The 25,209-nt window shown below is 46.3% G+C and overlaps 1 protein-coding gene across 1 annotated transcript in view; it reads left to right on the top strand.

Annotated features, from left to right (window-relative positions):
* Positions 1–354: 354 nt before the first annotated feature.
* The window catches only part of aig1 (androgen-induced 1 (H. sapiens)), a 223,368-nt gene continuing 198,513 nt past the window's right edge, over positions 355–25,209 (top strand). The window contains exon 1 of the mRNA XM_070888637.1: positions 355–495. Within this exon, the coding sequence (XP_070744738.1) occupies positions 355–495 (141 nt within the window). The remainder of the gene's footprint in view (positions 496–25,209) is intronic.

Genomic DNA, 25,209 nt, shown 5'->3' with positions numbered 1-25,209 from the left:
ATAGATAGGTAGATTGTGGATAGATAGATGGATGATGATAAGTAGATAAATAGATAAGTAGCAGCAGCATCCTTGTATGCATATGAATACACGTGTAGATATATAGCAGTGCAATGATCGCCAGCCCTGTTTCTAGATTGGGTTTATATTGTACACACATGTGTGTGTGTTTGGTGTACCTGTGTGCAAGGCCTCAGTGAGGCTGTGATGGGCAGTAGCCCGCCAGGCCGGGGTGCCGGTGGGGGTCACAGGGCTCCCTGTGGGTGGCTGGGCTGGCAGTGTGCAGCCTCTGGGCGGGTACCAAGTAGCGGGAGGAGTAGGAGGAGGGCGAGCAGCGGCAGCGGCAGCGGCAACATGGCTCTCATCCCCTCTCAGGTGCTGCGGGTCGCCATCCTGCTCTCCTACCTCTCCATCCTCTGCAATTTCAAAGCCCTCGACATCCCAGCTCACCAAACATACGGCGGCAGCTGGAAATTCCTCACATTCATAGACCTGGTAAGTCACCAAGAAAGTCAGCTCCCGATTAGTATTATGATTATTCCTATGGCGTCGCTGTTGCTATTTTATTTTCTTCTTTCTAAATCCACCCACACACACAACCTCACACACACACACAAAATGCCCTTCTCAATGAATATTATTTCTTATTTGCCGTGGGTGGATTTTTTATTCCTCCCCTGACCCTCTCTTTAAAATTACATCATCTTCGAGATCATTCACAAAGAAGGTTTTTTATTTAATTGTGACATTTTTTTCCCCAGTCTATTTTTATGAATTGTAACCATTTGCATTGTATCCAGTATGATGTGGCTTATAAACATTGAATTCCTCTCCTCCTGGTGTGACTATCAAAGCCTCCTCTCTGCATTTGAGGAGGATAAAGCTCATATGTTTAAGGAGAAGTGAAGGTGTCAGTCTGATTTTAAAAAAAAAAGCAAAAATGCTGAAACGTTATTTTTATATTTTAATTATTTTCGCCTTGGTCTGCATAATGGTTCAGTATTGCGTTTTTTGCTTTTGCAAGAGCATTTACTGATATTGACAATGCTATGTAGTGGTATTGGTTTTGTTGAGCATGAAAGTTACAGTTGTACTTCAGGATCAGAGGGTGTATGGTTGGCTGTAGCTATGGTGGACAGGGTAGCTGGGATAGGATGTTTGGGCTACCCTTATTTTGTTTAGGGGTGTCACTCACAAGGTCAGGACAGGATACATGTGCCTGGGGTGAGTGGAGATTGCATCCCTGTCAATCTCACTGGTGTCAGTATAACCTGCTTTGCTGTCTGTTGCGAAGGGTTGCCTTGTCTCATACACAGTCGAAGAAGGGGTAAATCCAGAGTGGTTGAAATTTTCCTGACTGTCTTCCATGGTGGCAGGTGAGCGAGGAGTTAAATACTGTCATGATCAGTTGTGATTGATTGAATGCGCACTGCCTTTAGTGGCAAGCATCTTCTGCAATGCATGCCAATCATTCATTCTCTGTGTAAACATCACAATCGTGAAATATATCAATGGTAAATGGAAAGAGGAGAACAACAAAGGAGAGCATGATCATTGCAAGAACAGTCCACTGCATCTAAATGATACAGCATTTTTCATTAAAAAAGAAAAAAAAGACTTGCATTCATATAGCGCCTTTTATGACCACTGGATGTCCCAAAAGGTTTTACAGCCAGTGAAGCACTTTTTGGAGTGTAGTCACTGTTGTAATGTGGGAAATGCAGCAGCCAATTGCGCACAGCAAGCTCCCACAAACAGCAATGTGATAATGATCAGATAATCTGTTTTTGTTATGTTGATTGAGGGATAAATATTATCATCAAAATCTTAGCCACTGACAAACAACAGGGCTCCAATTTAACGCAGGCTACTGGACTGAAACCAATACATTTAGCAATACACAGGGACAGTTATACAGGGACTTCAGAGTTGTGCTTCACGTTAAAGTTGCGGTGTGCATCTGGGTCAGGGCCTGATCTGACTCTGGAAAGAAGTGGTATAGGGCCCCCTGGAGGAGGTAGTCTCACATCACTTTGGTTTGACACCGCATAGAGTATGGCTCCAATTCTGTGTCAAACCTGAAGTTTTAACAGAACTCAGCGGGTCCTTTCGACTTGCTGGGCACTTTTAAAACCTTACCCAGGTCCACAATGGATTTAAATATTTAGAGATCTCCTGCCTGCACTCTTGTGTTCACAGCTGGGACAGGAGTGGTGCACTTGCGGATATGCATCTCTCCTGGGCTGGGAAAATCGCAGTTTGACTAGGCTGTACAAATCGGGCACGATCTGTTTGGAATCGTTAGATAGCTAATGGTCTCAGGCCAAAGCTGTGAGGATTAGCTGTGGCTCAGTGGGTAGCACACTTGTTTCTGAGTCCAAATCTTGTGGGTTCAAATCCCACTCCAGGAACTTGAGCACAGAAATCTAGGCTGACACTCCAGTGCAGTGCTGAGGGAATGCTGCACTGTCGGTGTCATGTATCTCACACTACTGTATACAACTGTATCTTACCATGCTATACATGACTGTAATAAGATATGACCTGTAACCACCAGCACACCTTACCACCAGGGGTGTACTTGCAGGAGACACTGGATACCTGTCCCAGACAGTTATATAAGGACAGGTCTCAGGCAAGTGTGGCTTTGGAGAGCTGAGTAATAAAGGTACAGGTCCTGAGTGACCTTGACTTCACTATGTGCAATGTGTGAATCTGTACTGAGGGGACAGGACTTTACAATCGGAGGGGCAGTCTTTTTGATGAGATGTTAAACCGAGGCCCCATCTGTTCTCTCAGGTGAATGTAAAAGATCCCATGGCACTATTTTGAAGAAGAGCAGGGTGGTATATGTGTTTTTTTTTGACGAAACTTGTATTTCTGGGCAATAATTGGGTGGTAAGTTGTTGAATTTTTGGGCCCTTTGACTCCAGTGGTACATGAGATAAAGTAGAAAGAAAATCTTGCATTTCTATAGCGCCTTTCACAACCGCAGGACGTCCCAGAATGCCTTACTAGCAATGAAGTACTTCTGAAGTGTAGCGACTGTTATGCAGGAATGAATCCGCCAGTTTGCGCACAGCAAGCTCCCACAAACAACAACGTGATAAGGTCCAGATAATCTATTTTTATGATGTTGATTGAGGGATAAATATTTGCCAGGACACCGGGGAGAATTTTGAAATAGTGCCATGGGATCTTTGACGTCCATTTGAGAGAGCACATGGGGCTCGGTTTAATGTTTTATCCGAAAGACGGCACCTCTGACAGTGCAGACTGCCTCAGTACTGCCCTGGAGTGTCAGCCTAGATTTTGGAGACAGTCTGGCCCCAAGTCTCTGGTGTAAGATTTGAACCCACAACATTCCAACTCAGAGGCGCAAGTGCTACCCACTGAGCAGGTCGGGCCATAAAAGGAGCGGCTTCGGGAGCAGCGTGGAGGCATACTACTTCAGAGAGCAGCGCGAGCTGGTGCAGGAGGGTGATGGTAGTGAACAGTAACGTCATCAAGGTCCAAGTCGGTGATTGGAGCGTGGGCAGACACAGCAGGAGTGGCGAGGTCGGGGTGAAGAAGCAGCGAGAGATTGTGATCAGGGCCCAGGGGAGGTGTGAGTTCGGGGCCCAGGGGCAGCACGGGCCAGCACACACTGGGATATGTGTGCGCACTAGGTCTGTGCAGCAGAGCAGGTCTCCAGTCGTCTTGGTTAACCCTTGCCACCGGACTAAGACCAGCTCTGTCAAGCCCGTTAAAAAAATCCAAGCACAGGCATCTTCCACCCTTCAACATGTAGTTCAGGACCTGGAATATCCGGTCCTTCATTGAAACACCTGTCAACTCATTCCTTTTTTGGCGTGGAAACAAGTCATCCTCGTTTCGAGAGGCTGCCTATGAATGACCCACTGAGCCACGGCTGACACATTGTATGCAATGTTGTCTTTAGAGTAGCAAATATACAATTAGAATCACCCTTGTGTCGAGATTCTAGAAAGCCTTTGATAAGATTCTACATGAAAGGATGTTACACAAGGTCAGTTTCCACATGTACGCCGATGACACCCAGCTCACCACTTCTCTCGACCCTTCCCGGTTCTAAATTGTCAGACTGCTTGTCCGACATCCAGTCCTGAACGAGCAAACATTTTTCTCCAGTTGAATATTGGAAAGACTAAAACCATTGTTTTCAGTCCCCGCCACAAACTCCGTTCCTTAGACACTGACTCCATCCCCTTCTCCAACTCCTGCCTGAGGCTGAACCAGACTGTTCACAACCTTGGTGTCGTATTTGACCCTGAAATGAGCTTTCGACCACACATCCGCAGCATAACTAAGACCGTCTATTTCCACCGCCGTAACATCGCCCTTCTCCGCCCTTGCCTCAGCTTATCCGCTGCTGAAGCCCTCATCTATGACTTTGCTACCTCGAGACTTGACTATTCCAATGCACTCCTGGCTGGTCTCCCACAATCTACCCTATATAAACTAGAGGTGATCCAAAACACGGCTGCCCATGTCCTAACTCGCACCAAGTCCTGCTCACCCATCATCATTATCATAGGCGGTCCCTCGAACGAGGATGATTTGCATCCACATGAGTTCACAGATGTTTCAATGAAGGACCCAATGTTTCAGGTCCTGAACTCCAGTTGAAGGGGTACAAGATGCCTGTACATGGATTTTTTTACATGTGGTGACCGTTGCACATCAGCACACCACACGGGCTTGACTGAGCTCGGCCTTTATCTAGTGGCAAGGGTTAATCAGGACGACTGGAGACCAGCTCTGCTGCACGGACCTAGTGCGCACACATATCGCCGTGTGGGCTGGCCTGTGCTGCCCCTGGGCCCTCGGCTCTTCTGGCCCCGAAACCTAATTTGCCTCACCTCTGCCACCCCATCACCCCTGCGCTCGCTGACCTACATTGGCAACGACTCGATTTCAAAATTCTCATCCTTATTTTCAAATCCCTCCATAGCCTCACCCCCTCCCAACTCTGTAATCTCCCCAGCCCCACAACCTCCCAGACGTCTGCGCTCCTCTAATCCTGAGCATCCCGGATTATAATCGCCCTACCATTGGTGGCCGTGCCTTCAGTTGCCTGGGCCCCAAGCTCTGGAACTCCCTGTCTAAACCTCTCCACCTCTCTACCTCTCTTTCCTCCTTCAAGACGCTCCTTAAAATATACCTCTTTGACCAAGCTTTTGGTCACCTGCGCTAACTTCTTATGTGACGCGCCTTGAGACGTTGAACTACGTTAACGACATTATATAACTACACGTTGTTGTTGTTGTTGTAAGGCATTGGCTATCCGAGGTGGAATTTGGAGCTTGATAACAAATTGGCTGAAAAGGGGAAGCGGCACTATACTAGTCCAGAAAGTGATACTGGGCTGGAAAGATTTATCGTGCAGACAGCTTCAGAGAATGGTTCTGGGATGCCTCCTGTTCCTGATCTACATAAATGAACTGGATTCAGAAAAATGAAACAAATTCACGAATGATGGCACTGGCCGAAGGAGAATCAACGAAACCTGGTGCAGCAGTCAAGGAACTGCAGTAGTACTTGGGCAAGACTTGCAAATGGTAGAACTGTGGCAGACAAGAGTTCAATGCAAAATAAGTGAAAGGTGTGAGATATTGGAAGTGTGACGAGGAGGGAAGTTGAAAGAGATGCGGGCCTGATAGCAGACTCGACACTTGCCATGTCCAGTCATTGCGAAACCGTGAGCAACGCAGCAAATATAACCGAGTTATATTGCGAAATCCGTCGAATATAAGTCCGAGGCTTTCACGCTGAATCAGGGTCGTGCTCATGTCCTGCCACACCTCGAGTTACGGTTTCCAAGGCACGAGAAGCATCTTCGCCTTGGAATCATTGCAGTACTTGATTTAAACGTTCAACTTAAAGTTGTGGTAGAGTTGTCGAGCTGTTGAGTTGGGAGTGGCTTAGCCAGTCATGTGATGTTCACAAAACTCAATAAAACCCCAGCCAATTGGGTTCAGGGGATCCACGATGAGGCAGGTGGCTGTGAGCCTAGTGGATGAACTGGTAATGTGTAGTGTGATTGTTAAACCTTTGTTAATAAACCAACGAGTTCCAAAAAAAAAGAGGCCAAAAGACCATTCCTTAGTGTCAGAGCGCTGAGTTGGTGGCCGTGCTTTCAGCTGCCACCCTGAGATGAGAACATAAGAAATAGAAGCAGGAGAAGGCCATTTGGCCCCTCGAGCCTGCTCCGCCATTTAATACGATAATCGCTGATCCGATCCTAGACTCAGCTCCACTTCCCCACCCGCTCTGGATCTAGAATTCCCTCCCTAATCCTCGCTGCCTCTCTACCAACTTTCCCGTTAAGCTGCATGCCCTTTTCCACGGAATCGCTGCAAAAGAATTAGAAACAAAACGTTCATTTAGCTTTTTTTGCAGGGTTTCATACCCACCGTCCGTCGAAAGGCTGGTCCAACTGGGTGTTTTTTTGTTCAAGAAGTATGGAGCATTGTGCCCACCAAACTCTGGCGGGAGCAGTTTTCCCAGCGTTGCACAATGGCAGTCCGCTCCACAGCGGTATTTCAAAACCACCGGTGTAAGGCCTTGGTGAAACTCCCAACGAATGGAACCCCCAGTCTCTCTCACCGCGACAGTCTCTCTCACCGCGACAGTCTCTCTCACCGCGACAGTCTCTCTCACCGCAACAGTCTCTCTCTTCCCCCCCCCCCCCCCCGGCCCCACAGCGATTTCCCCCTTTTTCACCCCCCCCCCCACCCACAGCGATCTTTCCCTGCCCTCCACAGTGATCTCTCTCTCTTCTCTCTCCACTCCTACAGTGATCTCTCTCTCTTCTCTCTCCACCCCTACAGTGATCTCTCTCTCTCTTCTCTTTCCACCCTCACAGCGATCTCTCTCTCTCTCTTCGCCCCCCCCCCCACCCCACAGTGATCTGCCCCCACCCCCACACACAGTGATTTCTCTCACCGCCCCTCCCTCCCACCCACAGTGATCTCTTTCCCCCCCCCCCCAACACAGTGATCTCACTCTCCCCAACCCCCCACACACAGCAATCTCTCACTCTCTTCCCCCTCCCCCCCCCCCCCACACAGCGATTTCTCACTCTCCCCTCCCCCCCCCACAGTGATCTCTCTTCCCCCCCCCCCCCATCCCAACACAGTGATCTCACTCCCCCCCAACCCCCCACACACAGCAATCTCTCACTCTCTTCCCCCTCCCCCCCCCCCCCACACAGTGATTTCTCACTCTCCCCTCCCTCCCCCCCCCCCCACACAGCGATCTCTCTCCACCCCCCCCCCCCAGCCCACACACAGCAATCTCACCCCCCCTCCCCACACAGCAATCTCTCACTCTCTTCCCCCTCCCCCCCTCCCACACAGCAATCTCTCACTCTCCCCTCCCCCCCCCCCCCCACAGCGATCTCTCTCCATCCCCCCCCCCCCCCCAGCCCACACACAGCAATCTCACCCCCCCCTCCCCACACAGGAATCTCTCACTCCTCACTCTCCCCTCCCCCCTCCCACACAGCAATCTCTCACTCTCCCCTCCCCCCCTCCCACACAGCGATCTCTCACTCTCCCCTCCCCCCCCCACAGTGATCTCTCACTCTCCCCTCCCCCCCCCACAGTGATCTCACTCCCCCCAACCCCCCACACACAGCGATTTCTCACTCTCCCCTCCCCACCCCACAGCGATCTCTCTCCACCCACCCACCCCACCCCCCCAGCCCACACACAGCAATCTCACCCCCCCCTCCCCACACAGCAATCTCTCACTCTCCCCTCCCCCCCCCCTCCCACACAGCGATCTCAGGCCGGCAGTCTCTGGCCTGTCGTCAGTGTTTCTCGGCGGCGGTGGGCAAAGCTTGACAGCGGCCACACAACTCGGGAGCCGAAGATTCCCGAGTAGGCAGGCCTCCTCTGCTCGCCCCCGCCCACTGCACTCCGCTCCCGCAAAGCAAAGCGGGATGACTCTCCCGCCCACTCGGCCTCAGCGGTACTGGGCGGTATAAAAAATCACGCACCGTCCGGGTACCGCCGAAAAACGGGCGGAACTTGGCTTTCGTCACTTTCGGCCCCAAAGAAGTCAAACCATTCTCTAGTATTTGTGTTCAAGGAGCAGTTTAAAAGTTTGGAAAAAACATGTAGAGTTGAAATTCAGGTCACAGAACTAGGACTTTTAGCTGAGCAAAATCATTAGTCTGCCACAACTGAAACATACTAAAAATGTGAAATACTTTTGCAGCTTATAAACATACGTACACAAGCCTGTGCTTTTTAAAAAAAAAAGATTTGTTGCATATGGAAATGGAGGCTTAACGCCACATTACCACCAATCTGAGCATTATGCTGTGAAGTATTTTGCACCCTTGTTTCCTCAATATGATGGATTCCCATACGCGTTCATTTGCCCTCATACCTTGCATTGACGCCATCCTAGCTAGACTTCGCGAAGTGCGTCACACAATCGATAACCTTTGCAGCTCAGTGTCGGTTATACAATCATCGGAGGAGGTCATTCGGCCCATCGTGCCTGTCCCGGCTCTCTGAAAGGGCGAGCAATTAGTCCCACTCCCTTGCTCTTTCCCCATAGCCCTACAATTTTATCTCCTTTCTTGCGTATATATCCAGTTCCCTTTTGAAAGTGACTATTGAATCTGTTTCCACCGTTCTCTCAGCAGTGCGTTCCAGATCATAACAACTCGCTGCGTAAAATAAATTCTCCTCATCTCCCCTCTGGCTTTTTTTTGCGAATGATCTTAAATCTGTGTCCTCTGGTTACCGACCCCAGTTGAAACAGTTTCTCCCTTTCTGCCTCAGAGAGCTGTGGAAGCTGGGACATTAAATCAATTTAAGACAGAAATAGACAGTTTCTTAAACGATAGGGGGATAAGGGGTTATGGGGAGCGGGCGGGGAAGTGGAGCTCAGTCCATGATCAGATCAGCCATGATCTTATTGAATGGCGGAGCAGGCTCGAGGGGCCGTATGGCCTACTCCTGTTCCTATTTCTTATGTTCTTATGTACTCTATCAGAACCCCACACAATTTTGAACACCTCTAATAAAGCTCCCCCAACCTTCTTTACTATAAAGAGAACAATTCCAGCTCCTCTCGGCTCTTCATGCGATAAGTTGATGTATTTCAGGATTGAAGGATCATTGTGAGAAAGGGGTAAGAACGGTTCAGATCGATCAAAAAAAAAAGGATAGGTTTATTGACCCAATGACCTTTCTCTGTTTTTAAAGATTCTTTTGTTGTGGATCAGACTTGTTAAAATATGGGTGCTTACAGACTCATGCAAAATATCTCATTGAAACGTATAAGATAATGAAGGGGCTCGACAATGACATACGATTATAAATTGAGCTCTGCTCGTTGTGTCTAAAAAATATAATATGGGAAAATATCAACAAATGGGATTGAGTGTGTATGATCAGTTTGGAAGTCATTCATCCATTGGCTCCACTGAGTTTAAAGCTGACAGAATCCCTCACCACAATGCTAGTGCAGCAACTCTTCTCTCCCACTGGAGTAATTATCTGACTGCACTGTGATTGACACAATCAGGCGATGGCTGATAGTGGTGAAAGGCTTTCTAACAAGAGCTCATAAGAAATAGGAGCAGGAGCAAGCCATTTGGACCCTCGAGCCTGCTCCGCCATTTAATAATATCATGGCTGATCTGATCATAGACTCAGCTCCACTTCCCTGCCCGCTCCCCATAACCCTTCACTCCCTTATCACTCAAAAATCTGTCTATTTTCACCTTAAATATATTCAATGACCCAGTCTCCACAGCTCTCTGGGGCAGAAAATTCCACAGATTTACAACCCTCTGAGAGAAGAAATTTCTCCTCATCTCAGTTTTAAATGGGTGGCTTCTTATTCTGAGACTATGTCCCCTATGAGTGGAAATATCCTCTCTGCATCCACCTTGTCGAGCCCCTTCATTATCTTATACGTTTCAATGAGATCACCTCTCATTCTTCTGAACTCCAATATGTATAGGCCCAATCTACTCAACCTATCCTCATAAGACAACCCCCTCATCTCCGGAATCAACCTAGTGAACCTTCTCTGAACAGCCTCCAATGCAAGTATATCCTTAAATACAGAGACCAAAACTATACGCAGTACTCCAGGTGTGGCCTCACCATACCCTGTACAGTTGTAGCCAGACTTCTCTGCTTTTATACTTTATCCCCCTTGCAATAAAGGCCAACATTCCATTTGCCTTCCTGGTCACTTGCTGTACCTGCATACTATTCTTTTGTGTTTCATGCACAAGTACCCCCAGGTCCCTCTGTACTGCAGCACTTTGCAATTTTTCCCCATTTAAATTGTAATTTGCTTTTCTATTATCTCATAGCTCAGGAGTTCATTGCAACTGGTGATGATAATGTTCGATAGGGTTCAGTCTTTAATTGCAGTGACATAAAAACATATCATAGTTTTTGCACTGCATTCTGTAATTATAGAATCATAGAATAGTACAGCAGAGAAGGAGGCCATTTGGCCCATTGAGTCTTCACCGGCTCTTTTGAAGATCAGTCCAGTTAGCCCCACTGCCCCTGGCCTTTCAGCTGTGATTCAGTGCTGCACTGTCGGAGGTGCCGTCTTTCAAATGAGACGTTAAACCGAATCCCCGTCTGCTCTCTCGGTAGATGTAAAAGATCCCATCGCACAATTTCGAGGAAGAGCAGGGGAGTTATCCTGGGTGTCCTGATCAATATTTATTCCTCAATCAACATAACAAGAACAGATTTTCTGGTCATTATCATATTGCTGTTTGTACAACGTCCAAAATCTGGAGTTCCGGAATATCCCGAAATCCCGACTCCCCCGGCCTTGGCCTGACCTCCCCTCGCCGCAACCCGACCTACGGCCGCCCGACCTCGGTCCAACCTTGCCCGGCCTCTCCCTGCCTCTGGCTGTCCAAACTCCCCTGGCCTCGGTCCAACTGACAATCCCCCCTCGCCCCCCGATCTCCTGCAGCCCGACTGATCACCTCCCGCCCCCCCCCCCCCACCCCCGACCTCTGGTGGCCCGAACTACCCCCCCCCCCCCCCCCCCCCAACCGACCCTGACCTCTGGAGTCCCGACCGAACTCCCCTACCCACCTTCCTCGGCCTAGGCAACGACATTCCGAAATCCGGAAATATCCGGAACGGCCTCGGTCCCGAGGTTTTCGTACTTCGGATGTCACACCTGTATCTTGCTTGTGTACAAATTGGATGCCGTGTTTCCCACATCACAACAGTGACTGCACTTTAAAGTATTTAATTGGCTGTAAAGCTCTTTGAGACGTCCGGTGGTCGTGAAAGGCGCTATATAAATCCAAGTCTTTTTCTTTTCCCATAACCCTGACATTTTTTCTCCCTCAAGTATTTATCCAGTTCCCTTTCGAAAGCTACTATTGACTCTGTATCCACCACCCTATCAGGCAGTGCATTCCAAATCCTAACCATTCGCTGCGTAAAAAAAAGGTTTCCCTCATGTCTCCTCTGGTTCTTTTGCCAGTCACCTTAAATCTTAGTATTACAGTATCAGCGTAACATCACAACTGATGTGATACTTAATTGCAAAAAAATGGAAGCTACTTAAGGGAGTAATTGTAACATTTCACGGTAAAGGCAACTGGAGATTAGGAAAAGGGAAGATGAAAAGCCTGGTCGCAATTCATTAGCAGCATAGTACTTGTCACTTGAGTTTGTGTAAGCAGGTTAAGCAGGTTAATATATCCATCATTATACACATTGAAAGATCAATAGCTCCATCGCAATACCAGACTATTTTGAATATTTGGCTCCCTATTCTAGTACTTGCAGATGTGGAAGAGGATACTCGAATTCGACTCTATTAAAACTCAGAAAACCAGCTCCAGTAGTTTGAATGATTTAGGATGTGGGCCGGGAAATCGAGCTCGTCTGTGCCATCAAGACATCACTGCAGGCATTAGCATTTGAGCTGCTTACATCTCTAGCTTATTGCTGTGTGGCAGTCAGTGCAGTGGGAGGGTGATTGAATTAAACTCAATGAAAAAGGGTGGAAAGACGCAAGAGACAGACGTAACCGTTGAAACAAATGATTTGTATTAAACTCCGCAATGCCTGGAAGGACCTTCGAAAATATGTTTCATTTTGTGTCTTGTTTAATTTCCCCAGATTTTTAGACTATCAAAAGCCCACAGTATCAAAACCCATTTCGGTTTCGAAAAGACTGATCATCGATATTTTCAAAATATGTTTTTTTAACTGATTATAGAAGTCCCAAGTTCAACAGCAGAAGCTAGTTTATTAGATTTTCGCTAACTCGAAGAACATAAGAATCAGGAGCAGGAGAAAGCCACATGGCCCCTCAAGCTCCCGCGAACAGCAATGTGATAATGACCAGATAATTTGTTTTAGTGATGTTGGTTGAAGAATAAATACCCCGCCACACAGCACTGTCCCCGGCCATCAAAATCCCAGGCGTAGCCTTAGGCAACGTGGACCATATTCCATACCTTGGGAGCCTACTATCAGCAAGGGCAGACATTGATGACAAGGTTCAACACGCCTCCAGTGTGCCAGTGCAGCCTTCGGTCGCCTGAGGAAGAGAGTATTTGAAGACCAGGTCCTCAAATCTGGCACCAAGCTACAGGGCAATAGTGATACTCACCCTCCTATATGGCTCAGAAATGTGGACCATATGCAGTAGACATCTCAAAGCGCTGGATAAGTACCGCAAGATCCTGCAAATCGCCTGGGAGGATAGTGTTCTCGATCAGGCCAACATCCCCAGTATCGAAGCACTGACCACACTTGACCAGCTCCGCTGGGCGGGCCACATCGTCTGCATGCTGGACACGGGACTCCCAAAGCGAGCACTCTACTCGGAGCTCCGAAGCGGCAAGCAAGCCCCAAGTGGACAGAGGAAACCTTTCAATGACATCCTCAAAGCCTCCTTCATAAAGTGCAACATTACCACCGACACCTGGGAGTCCCTAGCCAAAGATCGCCCCAAGTGGAAGAGGTGCATCTGGGAGGGCGCTGAGCACCTCGAGTCTCATCGCCGAGAGCAAGCAGAAAATAAGCTCAGGCAGCGGAAGGAACGTGCGGCAAACCTGTCCCACCCACCCTTTCCTTCAGCGACTGTCTGCCCCACCTGTGACAGAGACTGTAATTCCCGAATTGGACCTGAGCACTCTCTTTGAGTGGAAGCAAGTCTTCCTCGATTTCGAAGGACTGAGTATGATGACGGTGATGATACGTGAAGTACTTTGAGGAGGTGAATGAGCCAAGGCTTTCAATTGTAGGTTACAGCTACAGTGTGCATTAAGCTTATGTCAAGGTTTGGAATAGGGCAGCATGGATTATTTTTTATTCGTTCATAGTTTGCTGGCATCGCTGGCAAGGCCAGCATTTATTGCCCATCCCTCATTGCCATTGAGAAGGTGGTGGTGAGCCGCCACCTTGAACGGCTGCAGTCCATGTGGTGAAGGTGCTCCCACAGTGCTGTTAGGGAGGGAGTTCCAGGATTTTGACCCAGTGATGATGAAGGAAGGGCGCTATGTTTCCAAGTCAGGATGGTGTGTAACTTGGAGATGATTTCCCATGCACCTGCTATCCTTGTCCTTCTAGGTGGTAGAGGTCGTGGATTTGGGAGGTGCTATCGAAGAAGCTTTGGTGAGTCACTGCAGTGCATTGTCTAGATGATACACACTGTAGCCACAATGTATAGTGTTGGAGGGAGTGAATGTTTAAGGTGGTGGATGGGGAGCTAATCAAGCGGGCTGCTTTGTCCTGGATGGTGTTGAGCTTCTTGAGTGTTGTTGGAGCTGCACTCATCTAGGCAAGTGGAAAGTATTCCAGCACACTCCTGACTTGTGTCTTGTAGATGGTGGACAGGGTTTGGGGAGTCAGGAGGTGAGACACTCGCCGCAGAATACCCAGTATCTGAATGGACAATATTTTGCCTGGCAACATTTTGTGGCATATATAGGTGGGCCATGTACCTGGCAAATGGAAATGTTGAATTATCTTAACCTTTGCAATTTCCTTAAGGTGTTCCACCTCTGTTCCTAGGCCCTGCACTGGGTGTTGAGTCAGCCCACCACCCACTGCATGCTTGCTGCCCTTCTGGTCTCTGGGGGGTACAAACTGGGCAGGCCTTCACGCAGCTGTGTCAAGTAGCAGCGTCTTCAATTTGCCAATATTCAAGTAGCGAGCTTAAGTGTTGCTGAGAGTAAAGCTATGGCTCAGGGGTAGCACTTTTGCCTCTGAGTCAGAAGGTTGTGGGTTCAAGTTGCACTCCAGGGACTTGAGCATAAAAATCTAGAGGGAGTACTGCACTGTCAGAGGTGTTGTCTTCCTGATGAGACGTTAAACCGAGGCCCCGTCTGCTGTTCCAGGTGAAAAAGATCCCTTCGAAGAAGAGCAGGGGAGTTATCCCTGTGTCCCACCCACCCCACCCAACCCTTCCCTCAACGTCTATCTGTCCCACCTATGCCAGAGACTGTGGTTCTCATATTGGACTGTTCAGCCACCAAAGAACTCCTGTTAAGAGTGGAAGCAAGTCTTCCTCCATTCCGAGGGGCTGCCAATGATGATGATGGCCAATATTTATCACTAAAACAGATTACCTGGTCATTATCACATTGCTGTTTGTGGGAGCTTGCTGTGAGCAAATTATCTATCACGTTTCCTACGTTACAACAGTGACTCCACTTCAAAAGTATATCATTGGCTGTAAAGCGCTTTGGGATGTCCTGAGGTCGTGAAAGGCACTATATAAATACCAATCTTTCTTTCACTCCATCATCAGTCTGCTGATTCCATTTCCCACCTCCCTATTGGTTGTGCCAGCCAGTGGATATGCCAGTGTCTTGTTTGCCGCAAACACCCTTTGGACAGGCTCTAATAGGGTTTGAAAATATTTCCAGCCTTTTTGAAGATGGACCACTTTTTAGCCCACGTGCAGCTACAACAACAACAACTTGTCTTTATAATAGCGCCTTTAACGTAGTGGAACATCCCAAGGTACTTCACAGGAATATTATGAGATAAAATCTTTGACACAGAGCCGCATAAGTAGAAATTAGGGCAGGTGACCAAAAGCTTGGTCAAAGAGGTAGGTTTTAAGGAGTGCCTTGAAGGAGGAAAGAGGCAGGGGGGCGGAGAAGTTTAGGCAGGGAGTTCCAGAGATTGGGGCCGAGGCAACACAAGGCACGGCCACCAATGGTGGAGCGATTACAATCAGGGATGCTCAAGAGGGCAGAATTATTGGAGTGCAGATATCTCGGGGGGGGGGGGGGGGGAGGGGGTTGTGGGAGGTTGTTGTGGGGCTAGAGGAGATTACAGTGATGGGGAGGGGCGAGGCCATGGAGGGATTTGAAAATAATGATGAGAATTTTGAAATTGAGGCGTTGCTTAATGCACCTTTGAGGGTTTGCAATTGCCTGCCTTCCCCGTGGCACTCTCTCAACATCAGGCTTAATATTGACCAGTCGTTCACTGAAAGTATTGCAATGAAGAAGACCCCAGCATTAACTCCAAGGTCAGCCCTCTGCCAATGGGGTGGGTGCATATCCTGTCATGCCTGGCTCACACACACATCTGAAAGTCTACACTAGTAACTCTACCAGTAAATATATTTCAACACACGGTACTCATTCCCCAGGACCCAAGAAGTCACTTTTTATTATTGTCATGGGCTGCATTGTGCATTTCTCGGAAACCAAGCCCCCCCCCCACCGCCACCACGAGTTATGATTTCTACAGGACTGTTTCCTCTCCATATGTGGGCATGACAAATCACGCTCGCTGTTTTAAATTCCAACAGCTGCTTTCGGTTCAGCTACAGAAAAATCCTGCGCGGAATATGGACTTTCCGGGCAAGGCTCTGCCCCCAATGAACTCAAGATGTTACAAAAAAATACAACACCCACAACCACCACCACGCAACCATTTCTTTTTCTTGCATGTGAGAAGACGTTGAGGGCCCAAAATTGGTTATACGCGGGACCGCGCAAAGCGGCAATAGTCAATCGGCAACCCAATTCGCTATCGCCTGCTTCTCGAAAGAATAGAAACTCGGGCAGGGTGTAAAGCAGGCTGCCGATTTGTTGTTGACCAATTCGCAATGCCTCCCAAAGACCAATTCCTCCTCATAGTCTTCTTTGTGCCTCAATCCCTTTAATAATCTACAAGTTTACCTCACATTTGTTGTTAATTTTCGACCTAGTCTAAGCTTCAGATTGTAGCATTTGTCTATTTCTGTCTGTAACTATTCTCAATTGTTGCTGTTTTAGGCTCTGCACCCCACTCTTTGGTTTGAAAGAAAGAAAGACTGGCATTTATATAGCGCCGTTCAAGACCATCGGACATCTCAAAGCGCTTTACAGCCAATGAAGTACTTTCTGAAGTGTAGTCACTGTTGTAATGTAGGGAACATGGAAGCCAATTTGTACACAGCAAGCTTCCACAAACAGCAATGTGATATGAATATAAGAAATTGGAGCAGGAGTAGGCCATTTGGCCCCTCAAGCCTGGTCCACCAATCAGTAAGATCATGGCTGATCTGATCTTGGCCTCAACTCCACTTTACTGCCTGTTCCCCATAACCCTTGACTCCCTTATCGTTCAAAAAAATCTATCTCCACCTTAACTATATTCAGTGACCCAGCCTCCACAGCTCTCTGGGGCAGAGAGTTCCAAAGATTCACGATCCTCTGAGAGAAGAAATTCCTCCTCATTTGTGTTTTAAATGGCCGAACCCTTATTCTGAAACTATGCCCCATAGGTCCCACGAGGGGAAACTTCCTCTCTGAATCTACCCTGTCAAGCCCCCTCAGAATCTTATACGTTTCAATAAGATCACCTCTCATTCTTTGAAACTCCAATGAGTATAGGCCCAACCTGCTCAACCTTTCTTCACAAGACAACCCCATCACCTCAGGAATCAACCTCATAAACCTTCTCTGAACTGCCTCCAATGCAAGTATATCCCTCCTTAAATAAGGAGACCAAAACTGTACGCAGTACTCCAGGTGTGGTTTCACCAATACCCTGTACAGTTGCAGCAGGACTTCCCTACTTTTATACTCCATCCCCTTGTAATAAAGGCCAACATTCCATCTGCCTTCTTAATTAATTTCTGTATCTGCATGCTAATGTTTTGTGTTTCATGAACAAGGACTCCCAGGTCCCTTTGTACCACAGCATTTTGTAATCTCTCCCCATTTAAATAATAATTTGCTTTTTTATTTTTCCTACCAAAGTGAATAATGTCAGACTTTCCCACATTATACTCCATCTGCCAAATATTTGCCCACTCACTTAGCCTGTCTATATCCCTTTGCAGATTCTTTGTTTCCTCCTCACAACTTGCTTTCGCACCAATCTTTGTATCATCAGCAAAGTTGGCGGCATTACACTCGGTCCCTTCAAGTCATTAATATAGATTGTAAATAGTTGATGCCCAGCTAATGACCAGATAATCTGTTTTATTAATGTTGATTGAGGAATAAATAGGCTAGGACATCAGGGATAACTCCCTTGCTCTTCTCCGAAAAAATGACATGGGTTCTTTTACGTCCACCTTAGAGGGCAGACGGGGCCCTTGGTTTAATGTCTCATCTGAAAGACAGCACCTCTGACAGTGCAGCACTCCATCAGTACTGGTACTTGGTGTCAGCCTAGATGTTTGTGCTCAAGTCTCTGAAGCAAAAAGAATCAGTAATTGTTTCAGACTTTAATTTCAATTAAAAATTCTTCCTGCTAGCTAATATGCAGTAGCTACAAGGTTCTCAAATGAAGTTTAAACCTAGAATGATGATAAGTACACTTGCAATGTGGTAGATCTGTATGTAGAAGGATGCAAATGTCACAAGTAAAACTCTAAAATCAACTTTCTTAGTGACTATACCGAGCGTTGCATTTCTGTGTTCGCCTGTCACAATTCAGATTCTGACTACATGGTGATCTCATGCCAATCGTGAACTCGTGGTGAACATAAGAACATAAGAACATAAGAATTAGGAACAGGAGTAGGCCATCTAGCCCCTCGAGCCTGCTCCACCACTCAACAAGATTATGGCTGATCTGGCCGTGGACTCAGCTCCACTTACCCGCCCGCTCTCCATAACCCTTAATTCCTTTATTGGTTAAAAATCTATCTATCTGTGATTTGAATACATTCAATAAGCTATCCTCAACTGCTTCCCTGGGCAGAGAATTCCACAGATTCACAACCCTCTGGGAGAAGAAATTCCTTCTCAACTCGGTTTTAAATTGGCTCCCCCGTATTTTGAGGCTGTGTCCCCTAGTTCTAGTCTCCCCGACCAGTGGAAACAGCCTCTCTGCCTCTATCTTGTCTATCCCTTTCATTATTTTAAATGTTTCGATAAGATCACCCCTCATCCTTCTGAACTCCAATGAGTAAAGACCCAGTCTACTCAATCTATCATCATAAGGTGACCCCCTCATCTCCGGAATCAGCCTAGTGAATCGTCTCTGTACCCCCTCCAAAAGCTAGTATATCCTTCCTTCAGTAAGGTGACCAAAACTGCACGCAGTATTCCAGGTGCGGCCTCACCAATACCCTGTACAGTTGCAGCAGGTCCTCCCTGCTTTTGTACTCCATCCCTCTCGCAATGAAGGCCAACATTCCATTCGCCTTCCTGATTACCTTCTGCAAACGAACTTTTTGGGATTCATGCACAAGGACCCCCAGGTCCCTCTGCACTGCAGCATGTTGTAATTTCTCCCCATTCAAATAATATTCCCTTTCACTTTTTTTCCAAGGTGGATGACCTCAAATTTCCGACATTGTATTCCATCTGCCAAACCTCAGCCCATTCGCTTAACCTATCTAAATCTCTTTGCAGCCTCTCTCTGTCCTCTACACAACCCGCTTTCCCACTAATCTTTGTGTCATCTGCAAATTTTGTTACACTACACTCTGTCCCCTCTTCCAGGTCATCTATGTATATTGTAAACAGTTGTGGTCCCTGTGGCACACCACTAACCACCGATTTCCAACCCAAAAAAGACCCATTTATCCCGACTCTCTGCTTTCTGTTCGCCAGCCAATTATTTATCCATGCTAATACAGTTCCTCTGACTCCGCATATCTTTATCTTCTGCAGTAACCTTTTGTGTGGCACCTTATCAAATGCCTTTTGGAAATCTAAATACACCACATCCATCAGTACACCTCTGTCCACCATGCTCGTTATATCTTCAAAGAATTCCAGTAAATTAGTTAAACATGATTTCCCCTTCATGAATCCATGTTGCGTCTGCTTGATTGCACTATTCCTATCTAGATGCCCCGCTATTTCTTCCTTAATGATAGCTTCAAGCATTTTCCCCACTACAGAAGCTCATACATAGTTAATGAAATTGGTCCTTTTACTATTTAGAAAGAAGTTAGGCACATATAGGCCTGTTAAATAGCCACCTTTAGTCTAAGGGAAAAAAGACTAAAGGCTAGAAATTTGTCTTGGACAGTGGCACTAAGCGGGCGATATCAGATTGCCCGCCCATATAACGTAGAGCCTGCGTCAGTTGCATTGATTGTAATGGAGCTGAATATTCTGTGTTGCGTATAACGGGCGGGCGACCCGATACCTCTTGGTTTGCGGCACCGCCCGAGATGAATTGCTCGGCTGATGAGGAGACTCGGTAAAGATCTTTGAAATTATCAAGGGGTTTGATAGGGCAGCTGCAGAGGAACTGTTTTCAATTGCAGGCAAGTCCAGAACATATCCACTAAAAGATCGAAAAGAATTGAACTGAAATTTCTTTACACAGAGAGTGGTGAGAATGTGGAACTTGCTGCCACCTTGGAGTGGTTGAAGCGGTCACATTAATGCATTTAAGGGGAAGCTTGATGTATCACCATCATCATAGTCAGTCCCTCGAAATCGAGGAAGACTTGCTTCCACTCTCAAAGCGTGTTCTTCGGTGAAAGAACAGTCCAATACGGGAATTACAATCTGTCACAGGTGGGACGGACAATCATTGAAGGAAAGGGTGGGTGGGACTGGTTTGCCGCATGCTCCTTCCGCTGCCTGCGCTTGATTTCTGCATGCTCTCGGCGACGGGACTCGAGGTGCTCAGCGCCCTCCCGGATGCTCTTCCTCCACTTCCTCTACTCTGAACTCCTACACGGCAAGTGAGCCCCAGGTGGGCAGAGGAAACGTTTCAAGGACACCCTCAAAGCCTCCTTGATGAAGTGCGACATCCCCACCGGCACTTTGGAGTCCCTGGCCAAAGACCGCCCTCAGCTTGATGCATACATGAGGGAGAAGAGAATAAAAGGATATGGGTGCAGGTTGGGAAGATACAATTAGTGGGAGGAGGCAGGGGTGTAGTATTAATACCGGCATAGGCCAGTTAAAGAAAGAAAAAGAAAAGCTTGCATTTATATAGCGCCTTTCACGACCACCAGACGTCTCAACGCGCTTTACAGCCAATTAAGTACTTTTGGAGTGTAGTCACCATTGTAATGTTAGGCTGAATGGCCTGTTTCTGTGCTAGCGATGATATATGCTATATAAAGTCCGGCTGTTGTCTGTTTTAAAGGAAGCTGTTCAAGAGCATTTTGGAATATTAAGGTTAAATTCACTGCATGCAAATCAACAAAGGTTTATGAAAAGCAAGCTATGTCTAACCAATTTGTTGAAATTCTTTGAGCATGTAGCATAGTTAGTGGATGAAAATAATGTGGTTGACTTCCAGAAAACATCTGCTGTCTATGACAAGGGACTTAGAGTGAGAACAAAAGCGCATAGGATCCATGGTGAAGTGGTAAATTGGATTATGAATTTGCTAGATAATCGGAAACAGGCTAGTTATCTATAAATAAATAAATGCGTAGTTGTCTTTGGCAGCTGGGGCCATTGGAGTCTCAAGAAGTTGATTCTGGTTTCCACTGCTCTTTACAATATTTATTAATTATCTTGCTGAAAACATTGTACATGAAATGGCTAACCTCACAGAAAGAAAGATTTGTATTTATATAGCTCCTTCCACGACCACCGGACGTCCCAAAGCGCTTTACAGCCAATGAAGCACTTTGTGGCATGCAGTCACTGTTGTCATGTGGGAAACGCGGCAGCCAATTTGCGCCCAGCAAGCTCCTACAAACAGCAATGTGATAATGACCAGATCATCAGTTTTTGTTATGTTTGCTGAGGGATAAATATTGGGCAGTACACCGGGGAGAACTCCCCTGCTCTTCTTCGAAATAGTGCCATGGGATCTTTTACATCCAGGTGAGGGAGCAGACGGGCCTCGTTTTAATAACTCGACCGAAAGACGGCAACTTCCGACAGTGCAGCACTCCCTCGGCACTGTACTGGAGTGTCTGCCGAGATTTTACAGATGATACCGTGAAAAAGAAGGCTGTTTTGTAGAAAGGATATTGCTTAAAAATCTGCCAAGAGTTCATGGAATATGCAAGCAAATGATGTTTAACATTGTGCAGTGTAAGTAACAAACATGATTGCATTGGTTTACTGTCAAATAAAGTGAAAGAGCAAAAAAGATTAATGTGTGATCACTGACCAACATGGACCGAACCATAAAATAGAAAGAAGAATGGGCTTGTATTTATATAGCGCTTTTCACGATATCAAGACGTCCCAAAGCCCTTTACAGCCAATGAAGTACTTTCGAGGTATAGTCACTGTTGTAATGTAGGGAAACACAACAAACAATTTGCGCACAGCCAGCTCCCATAAGCAGCAATGAAATAAATGATCAGATAATCTGGTTTTGGCAGTGTTGGTTGAGGGAAAATGATTGACCAGGATACGAGAGAATGCCACAGCATTTTCAAATTGTGCAAATGCTCACCTGAGACGGCAAACAGTGTCTCGGTTTAATGTCTCATCCGAAAGCTGGCATCTCCAACAGTGCAATGCTCTCTCAGTACTGCACTGAAGTGTCAGCTTATATTACATGGCTTCAGAGGAGGGGGGTGAGGGGCTGTAGGATGGGGAGAGGAACTGTTTAAAAATGCTAATGTCAATTATTCAAAATTGTACATCAAGTTAAATTCACTCAAATAATTATTAACAACTTATTTCCTTTTAAAATCAAAGTTCTGGATCTTAATACGTGATTTGCGGATCCCATGTTGGATGGTACATAGGGCTAGACTTTCCATTATCATCGCTATCGCCCCAAAATGGGCGATATTTCCGGCATTAGTGGTTTTATTTTTCGGGATCGCCGGAATATTGCCATTTAAAAAAAAAAATGCTAGTTTTGCCTTTTTAATTTGGGCGATAACCATAACGATGTGAAATGGGCCTTGGCGATATATTCAGTCGTGCAAGGCCAGCGTCCATAGCAACGGCCGTTCTGCGCATGCGCATTTCTTTTTACAGCACGGAAATGGACCAATCATGCCAATTGATCCAGGCTCGACAGGAACATCCTCCTACCCCTCTTCTTCGAACCTTATCAACATATCCTTCGCTTCCTGTCTCCCTCCAATACTTATCTAGCTTTCCTTGAAATCATCTATGCCAATTGCCTCAACCGCTGGCAGTAAGTTCCACATTCTCACCACTCTCTGGGCAAAGAAGTTTCTCCTGAATTTCTTTTTGGATTTATTAATGCTACTTGCTCTCAAGCTCGTGAACTCTTATTATAAAGCAAGAGCTGGTTAACAGGCAATTGTCCTCAGCGTACATAGTGAAGGGTTGTTCTTACAAAATATTTACAACACAGAAACAGGCCATTTAAATTTTTTTAATTCATTCACGGGATGTGGGAGTCGCTGGCTAGGCCAGCATTTATTACCCATCCCTAATGTCCCTTGAGAAGATGGTGGTGAGCCGCATACTTGAACCGCTGCAGATCATGTGGTGAGGATACTCCCACAGTGCTGACCTTGTTGCAACTGAGTGGCTCAGAGGGCAGAGACATTGCTGTGGGTCTGGAGTCACATATAGGCCTAGACCAGGTAAGGATAGCTGGTTGCCTTCCCTAAAGGACATTAGTGGGTTGTTACGACAAATCATGGTCACCATTACTGCATTTATATTCCAGATTCATTTCATTCACTGAATTTAAATTCCCCAGCTGCCGTGGTGGGATTTGCACTCACATCACTGGATCATTGATTACCAGTCCAGTAACATAAGCACTATGTTACCGTTCCCAACTGATCTGTGCTCCAGACACGCCACAACATTCATATCTATACAGCAGGTTAAAACAAGAATTATTACCAGCACAGTGGTGTTCATTTTGACTCTGTGCAAATCAGGATTTTCTTGCGGGGTAGTTGAAAATTGCAACTCTTGGCAGATGCAGCATCCTACACAAAATGCACGGTGATGACTGTGTTGCTAGTGGGACGACTTGATACTGCAAATCTTGATGCTTTCCCCAGGCGGATTACAATAGCACAAGATCGCAGTTATATATTGATTATCTTCCGATGATGCATTTCTTTTTGGCTAAATCGTGCTTTATGACAAATCTGTTCTGCAGAAGATGGTGATGAGTAGAATGAAGATTAGGTGTAAAGGATAAACCATTGGTAAACAAACTACTGCCCTTTAATTCTTCATAATTATCAGTGTCTCTGTAGTACAGTAATCTGCACTGTGCATTACTTACCTTTTGTATAAATTTAGTTTTAAGTTTTGACCTATTTTACACAAGCAATTGAGAATAGTTTTCAATCAGACTTTAAACTCAACAGCCTTGTTAAACTGTGTGATTTCTCGAGTTTTATGATATTTCGTTCTGTGAAGCTCTTTTATTTGTACTTGGAGACAACATTTGACTCGGCCTAATCTTTGCCTGTTTGCCTCGATTTTTAAAATTCACACCCTGTTTTCAAATCCTTCCAAGGCCTTTTCCCCCTCCTTAACGTTGTAACCTCTTCCAGCCTGACAATCCTCCGCGATTTCAGCGCTCCTCCAATTCTGGCCTCTTGCGAATCCCCAATTTTAATCGTTCCATCATCAGTGGCCATGCTTTCAGCTGCCGAGGCCCAAAGTTGTGGAATTCCCTCCCTAAATAGATAAGGACATAAGAAATAGGAGCAGGAGTAGGCCATTTGTTCCCTCAAGCCTGCTCCGCCATTCAATAAGATCATGGCTGATCTGATCTCGGCCTCAACTCCACTTCCCTGCCCGCTTCCAATAACCCTTGACTCCCTCATCTTTCAGAAATTTGTCTGTCTCCGCCTTAAATATATTCAGTGATCCAGCCTCCACAGCTCTCTGGGGCAGAGAATTCCACAGATTTACGACCCTCAGAGAAGAAATTCCTTCTCATTTCCGTTTTAAATGGGCGAACCTTTATTCTGAAATTATGCCCCCCTAGTTCTCGGACCTCGCCGCCTCTCTACCTCGCTCTCCTCCTTTTAAGAGTCTCCTTTAAAACCTACCTTTCTGACCAAGCTTTTGGTCATCTATGCTTTTATTATAACCTACAAGACTCTGGACCAAGAACTGGAAAGTGGGATTAGGCTGGATAGCACTTTTTCAGCCGGCACAGACACGGTGGGTCAAATAGCCTCCTTCTGTGCTGTAAATTTCTATGATTCTATGTGGCCATTTGTTAAATTTTGCTTGATTACACTCCTGTAAAGCACCTTGGGATGTTTTACTACGTTACAGGCGCGATAGAAATGTAAAATTTTTCGTGCTGTTGTCCTGCACCCAGGCAAGGGCCGGGGTGGTAGTGGAATTAATATCATGGTCACTAAATGTCAAATCTACAAGTGTTCTCAAAACTCTTTCAAAGTCACCTTTATCTGTTTTACACCATTCGTAGCATATGCACGTAATTCATTCTTCAATATACACTACCTTACCCTTATTAAATGTAATTTGTTACTGTTCTGTCTATTTATAGGTTTTATCTAACTCTAGCTGCCTGCCCACTCTGCACCCTCCCCCCGCCCCCACAGCCCATATTTCACCTTCTTACCAAAAGTCAATGAGGCCTCCATTTGATATCCAACATATTGGTTTGGAATAATGTAGATAATTATTATTAACTTCTAATAAATTAATGGCTTTATTAATAGAAGAAAACTTGTTCATTTGAATATTTTGTTTCTGACGAAATCAGACTGATTTCACAGTGCCGTCCTTAAATCCACAAAAAGTATTTCAAGTTGTGGAACTTTATGGTGTAACCATTCTCCAAATGTACGCACCCAAAAACCTACTTTGAAGCATATTTGACA

This window comes from Pristiophorus japonicus, chromosome 9 (genome assembly GCF_044704955.1).
Source record: "Pristiophorus japonicus isolate sPriJap1 chromosome 9, sPriJap1.hap1, whole genome shotgun sequence".
Lineage (NCBI taxonomy): Eukaryota > Metazoa > Chordata > Chondrichthyes > Pristiophoridae > Pristiophorus > Pristiophorus japonicus.
This window is presented reverse-complemented; position numbering and strand designations above follow the sequence as displayed.